Here is a 6,892-nt window from a genome sequence, read left to right as displayed (position 1 = left end):
GGGGAGGCCTGCCCCGTCATGTAGCAGGCTTGTCTGTTTTGGAAGCAGGCTAACGGGCAGCCCAGGCACGTTTAGGTTTGGGCTTAGAGGTTTTGAAAGTGCGAGCCTGTGTCGGGTACGCCTGACCCTTTGCGTTACCCGGAGGTCAAAAGGAATGAGAGGAAGTACACTTAGTCTTCGGAGCCGAAGAAGAAGTACTAGGCAGACATGCAGTCTTACCCCAAAAAGAATGTTTCCCTTAAATCAAGGTCTTTTTAGAGTCCAAAACTATGGACCAGGATGCAACCAGAAGATCCGGCGAGCCAGAATAGACATAGAAGACGCTTTGGCCGCCAGGATACCGTATCAGATGCCACCTCCTGAAATAATGAGAGGCTGCAATAATGTATGAAAGACATGGTCTAGCATTATCAGGAAAATCAGACGGTAGTTACACTTTCACTTCCTGAACCCAGGCCTCTATAGCCTTAGCAGCCCAAGAGGCCGCCATAGTGTGTCTATGTACAGCTCCAGCAAGAGTGTAAATGAACGTCATGCAACCCTCCACACGCTTATCCGTCAGTTCCTTCAGTGAGGTGACGGTAGTGACAGGCAGAGCAGAGAACACCACCAGAAGTGCGACTTGTGAATCCACCGGCGGAGGTGTTTCCCAATATTTACCTAACTCTGCAAGGGGATAACGCGCTAGCATCTTTTTAGACAGAGCAAATGTTTTTCCTGGATTTTCCCAGGATTCCTGACAAATGTCAACCAAGAGGTCAGAATGAGATAAAAGTAATTAAATAACCTTCTGACGTTTAAACTTATCTGGTTTCTTAGAGGTAGCTGGAGGCTCATCGCCATCACTGATTTGAAGAATCAGCCTGATAGCCTCCAAGGGATCAGGAACATCCACTTGAGTCAGAGATTTCCCATCAGAAGCATCTGCATCAGTGTCTGAAGGGTCAGTGTAAGCGCCATCTACATCGGATGAGGTATCCGAAATCTGTGTGGATTGTGAGGTAGTAATGGCCCGTTTAGATGACCCCTTGGTCTTAGACGGGCGAGAGTCAGGCTTTTGCTTAGTCAAAGACTGATTTAACTGCTGTAACTGAGAAGACAGAGCATCTGCCCATGGCGGATTAACTGTAGGGACAATATGTGGCTGTAATAGCACAGGAGGTCCCGTAGTTACTAGCATAGTCAGTAAATAAGATAAAGCAGCCCAAGGATGGTCTTAATTTGCCCCCGTTGCTGCAAACTGACCAGGGGGTATAGAACCCCCAGTACCTTAACCCTCAGCTGCTATGTTTTCCTCCGAATAATCCGAGGCATCAGCACTGCATGGTGCAGGATCAGCCATGGATCGACCACCCTGTTTAGCGGACATTATATGTAAGCGTAACCTTAGGGTGTAACAGTACAATATAAGCAAATGACCTGACAAAAACCCCCTGTATATTGTGACTGCAAAGCAGAGCACAAATAAAGGATTTAAAAGGTACAGTATGTGGTGACTGTAAAACACAGAGAAAAATACTAAAGTAGTATATCCTGTGAAACACTATATTTAGGAGGACCCTGACGCACTTAGCCCCCCTCAGGGTACAGAATATAGGGATAGCAATATGTGTGGGATATATGAAATAGAGATCACACAGCAGCTATTGGCACACACTCAGTCACATATACAATGCAGAAATTATTACTAACAATAAAACTGCACTGGACTAGCAATACTAAGTACCATCTGTACCACTAAGTAAAGCTATATAGGCATATAGATATAACAATGCACAGTAAAGACTGGATGTATACCACAGGATACTTGTACTAAATATCCCTATAGTAAAGCACTTGTTCTTAACTAACACTGTCTAAACGACATGTAGAATACTTAAGTGTCCTGTAAATGCACAGTGCTGATGATGCAGGTGGCTTTACAGAGGAGACATTGCTCAGCAGTCCCAGAATCAGCATTACATGTGTGTAATGGCACCCAAACGCTGACAGGGAGTGTGGGAGACAGAGAGATGCAGCTCCAAAGCGGGAACATTTACTGTAAATGGCGCCCTGGGGCTGGGGGAGGGGCTACAAGTCAGAGCCTTATCCCCTTGCTGGGCATCACCACCGGTACTGTGGGCCATAATAAAACGGTTTTACAGAAAACCGACCTGTGCCCCTGCCCTGGTGGTCTAATGGAGTCCCTGTACCAACACAGTGTCCACACCAGCGCGCGCGGCCCGCCTCCTAATGGCTGCGCCGAATCGCGATTTACAGCGGGTCCAGCCTGGGGGACCCTCTCACCTCCTCCCTAGATGCGGCCACGTGTTCCCGGTTTCCGCGGTGAATGTGTGTGCCTGCCTGAAGAACCTGAGCCCTCCGCTGTAAGTACCCGGCAACCAGGGCGTGGGAGTATACAGCGCCGCCGGGAGAGGTGATGGAGCTGCAGCAGGAAATGTCAGAATGACATCTAGCACTAAGAATGCCTCTGCTGAAGTCTTCTTCTATCTTCATTTAAAAAGCTCTTTTCGGGGATGCTGGAGCAGCCCTGCCTGTTAGTGTCCTGCACTGCAGGCACCAACTTACAAACTGAGATCCTGTGCATGGAGGCGGGGTTATAGAGGAGGCGGCGCTGAGCATCTTGGGAACAGTCAAAGCTTTTAGCCTGTTGATGCCTCGGATCAAGATCCAACTCTACACCCCGATGTTATTCCCTGTGGAACCCCAGTGTACCCCGCTGCAGAAATAGAGAAGTTGCTCAACCAATCACGCATCATACCTAGTCCATGAATGTGTAATAGCAGCATAGCACAATGGGGGTCATTCCGAGTTGTTCGCTCGTTGACGATTTTCGCAACGGAGCGACTAAAGGCAAAAATGCGCATGCGCATGGTACGCAGTGCGCATGCGCTAAGTAATTTAGCACAAAACTTAGTAGATTTACTCACGTCCGAACTAAGAATTTTCATCGTTGAAGTGATCGGAGTGTGATTGACAGGAAGTGGGTGTTTCTGGGCGGAAACTGACCGTTTTCTGGGAGTGTGCGGAAAAACGCAGGCGTGCCAGGATAAATCGCAGGAGTGGCTGGAGAAAAGGGGGAGTGGCTGGCCGAACGCAGGGCGTGTTTGTGACGTCAAACCAGGAACGAAAAGGGCTGAGCTGATCGCAGTGTAGGAGTAAGTCTCGAGCTGCTCAGAAACTGCTAAGAATTATTTATTCGCAATTCTGCTACTCTTTCGTTCGCAATTCTGCTAAGCGAAGATACACTCCCAGAGGGCGGTGGCCTAGCGTGTGCAATGCTGCTAAAAGCAGCTAGCGAGCGAGCAACTCGGAATGAGGGCCAATATCTGACACGTTTGTCGGATTATATAATGAAACTTAAATTCATAAGTGTTGTAACTGGCTATCCTGGTTCGTGCCGTGATGCCTACATCCCCAGCAAATCATCCCCAACTAAAAATTTTCAAACTCCAGCTGAGAAAGGAAAATTATAAACCAGGGAATAAGTGCTGAGAAAGGAAAATGATAAACCAGGGAATAAGTGGCAGGTTGGCGGCCTGACCGGTTCTCTTCTACGGTGCATTTCTAGGGGGACCAGTGGTAGAGGCACTGATGGTGGGGAGTGGGCCAGCATGCGGCAAAATGGTGGCAAATATACTATAGCAGCTCCCCTATGAGAAGAGTATGCCCAAACTTACCGAAGGTGCAATGCAATCCAGTCCGGCAGCCAGGAGTGATAAAGATGCCATAGGGCCACTGCACTGGCAGATAGGTTAGGAAGGTGGGGGTCAGAAGCTGATGGGAGTGCTGTATGCAGTAGCGGCGGTGGTTACCAGGCCTCAGCCAGTGAGGGAGCTGCCTCTCCATCCTTTCCTGTCCTGGGAAAAGGGTGGAATACTTCAGTGGAATTCTGCTTCTGCTTTTTTATTAGAGTTTTTTGGTTTTATATATGCACCTTTTGGAATTGTCAGGTTTATCTGCTAATTAAATTTTCATACCCTGCATAACTGTATTTTTGTGTGTTCTCCTCCGTGTATTCCTGATGGTCTTTATTCCTCCTATATTGCTTTCTCTCTCCCTACCCTTGCCTGTAGTGCTGACATATTCTTTGTTTTAATATTGTTTGTGTTCACAGGTTTGGTGATTACCAGTATTTACAGTCTGCTTATTCTCTTCTTTCCAGCATTGCCGGGACAGTGGAGCATGGAGGGCCCAGATGTTGCAGGTGGTTGAGCATGGAGGGCCCAGATGCTGCAGGTGGTTGAGCATGGAGTGCCCAGATGCTAAAGGTGTTTGCTAGGTAACCAAGCATGACGTCACGCCTCCGGTCTGTGACTCCTAGTCATGGTGTGCTTCTAGTAAGGCATCTCCTTTATATGTCTAGCAAGAAAGTGTATTTTTCCTTTTCTCTTTCACCTTCTGCATTATGTTTTTCATTGATGATGATATAAGTACTTTATTTTGTAATTCTTGCAATTTTTTGGGAACATACACATACTATAAATTGCAATATATGGCTAAAATCTAAGATTTCAGCGTTTTCTTTTACACAAAATTGTACCTCTAATATATTTAGTATGAGGCATTACATAAAATTAATATTACTGACTTGGAATGTACAAAATATAGTTAAACAGAAAGTAGAATAAAGTTGTAAAATGTTTTTTTTTATTGATACAAATATACATATGAATAAAACTTCCATAACCTGTAATATTAGTGAATATCTATATTACTGTATCATCAAAAAGTTTTTCCCAGTCTTTATTTACAGATGTTAAACACCTTATTTTCAAAAATGGTATAATGGAAGCAAAATGCAAGTGTTAAAACGGAGGACGGTGTATCATATTCCCATCATTGAAACCAATCATACTCTGTGTCAATCACTCTATTACATTATTACTCATTTGTATCTATTGTGTCACAAAGGGGACTTCAATGCTTGTGCTTATAGGCCAAGTGCATGAAGGGTTACCATATGTACAAGCACAAGGAGAAGAAAGAGTCCTACCAGAGGATGTAAAAATGCAATTCCATCATTACATATATATATCATTATATATATATATATATATATATATATATATATATATATAATGCATGCGTGTGTGTGTGTAATATATATATATATATATATATATATTCACACACACATACATAGAGTCATATTTGTTTATATATTTACCATTTATACAAATAATTTGTCATTAGTGTGCTCTGTTAATTACAATGTGCAAGTGCTTACATAAGGAAACAGAATGGTACAAAGGAGATGTGAGGGTGGCAGTATTCGCATCTCCTTGGTCTACAGGTACATGAGACATCTTACAGATAAAGTCAAGTACACCATTGCTCTATGGAGTGTGAGGCATCTGCTACAGCTGTGTCACAAATTTAAGGACATATACATACATAGATGACTGAAAGGTGCACAGGATTATTCATGAAACAAATGACACTAAATTAGCATTGAAATTAAAAATAAAAATGAATTTCAGGTAGAGAGACAGTCGTGTTGACAGAAGTTTAAATAAAAACAAACTCCTTATCAGCCTCCTCTCCAGAGTCACTGGATTTGCTTCGCTGATGAGGGTCTTTGCTTAATGACCCTGATTTTAGCTCTTGTCCATCTGCTGTGGAAAGGCCAAGATTCTTTTTCAGCGACGAATCAGATGGAGTCACTGGATGCGCTATTAGAACAAAAAAAAAATTTCAGTAAAGTAACAGTACTTTCATTGACTCATTGAATCATATGAATCAAACAACTTCATTACATTAAAAGAATAAGAAACTATACAAAAAAATAATTAATTAGTAACTCATTCAATTCTCCATTGCTAAATTGGACATAAAATTATTTTAAAAAAATGTCTGGTTTCATAAGCACAGATGAGCAAGACCTGCTCATTGATATACTCACCATCTTCTACATTAGGCTGCCAAAACGTAGCATGTTCCACTGGTGTAATTGTTACTTAAGTGTATGCTGTTCATTGTACACTAAGCACAGTGTACAGCTAATTGCTTGGCAATGACCCAGCTCTATTCCTAGGCTATGAAGTCTGTAAAGGGAGCGGTAACAAATACAGAGTAGCACTGCACTCCGGTGAATGGTGGCTCAAAAGTGGAACGTCATACCTCTGCAAAATCACCTGTTATGCCACAAAGCTCTACTAGTGAGAAACATCAGTAGGATAGAGATCATCTTTACTCTAGAGTTTTAGTTAAGTCACACTTTTTTATTAAGTGATATTATTACACAAACTGGAGGATGAAGAGGCAATACTGTATGTAATCCATGCCATGTAATATTGCTCATAAATCACAAATAAGTGTATGCAAATCAAGTTGCACAGATTTAAATTAATATAAAAATGCTTAATGAACATTATGCTGATCTGCAAATATGTTTTACACAGATGTAAGCTGAAGCCAAAATGATGTGTCTAGAGCGCCACCATGTGTCTAAAATTATTAAATCAAGCTAAAAAGGAATTGAAAAGTAAAGCGATTGAAACCTAGGGCCCAATTCAGGTTTATTAGCAAACCAAAAAAGTTAGCAATTGGGCAAAACCATGTTGCACTGCAGGTGTGGCAGATGTAACATGTGCAGAGTTTTAGATTTTTAGATTTGTGTGGGGTGTGTTCAAACTGAAATCTAAATTGCAGTGTAGAAATTAAGCAGCCAGTATTTAACGTGCACAGAAACAATATAACCCACCCAAATCGAAATCTCTCTGCACATGTTATATCTGCAGCCCTCCCCCCCGCGTATTCAATTAAGGGCCGTTATTGGCCGTTTCGAAGGCATTTTGCCAATACCTTTTCACTTCTTTTTTTTTTTTATGAAAAGGCATTTGCCAAAAAATGCCTCAAAATCAACAAAAACTGTCCGTATTTTTGCCGG

At 42.7% G+C, this 6,892-nt stretch overlaps 1 protein-coding gene across 3 annotated transcripts in view; it reads right to left on the bottom strand.

Annotated features, from left to right (window-relative positions):
• Positions 1-4,628: 4,628 nt before the first annotated feature.
• Positions 4,629-6,892, bottom strand: part of CARMIL1 (capping protein regulator and myosin 1 linker 1) — a 581,945-nt gene continuing 579,681 nt past the window's right edge. For all 3 annotated transcript variants that reach the window (XM_063923281.1, XM_063923283.1, XM_063923284.1), the window contains one exon: positions 4,629-5,675. In XM_063923281.1, coding sequence (XP_063779351.1) covers positions 5,512-5,675 — 164 coding nt within the window. In that variant the 3' untranslated portion in view covers positions 4,629-5,511. The remainder of the gene's footprint in view (positions 5,676-6,892) is intronic.

This window comes from Pseudophryne corroboree, chromosome 5 (genome assembly GCF_028390025.1).
Source record: "Pseudophryne corroboree isolate aPseCor3 chromosome 5, aPseCor3.hap2, whole genome shotgun sequence".
Lineage (NCBI taxonomy): Eukaryota > Metazoa > Chordata > Amphibia > Anura > Myobatrachidae > Pseudophryne > Pseudophryne corroboree.
This window is presented reverse-complemented; position numbering and strand designations above follow the sequence as displayed.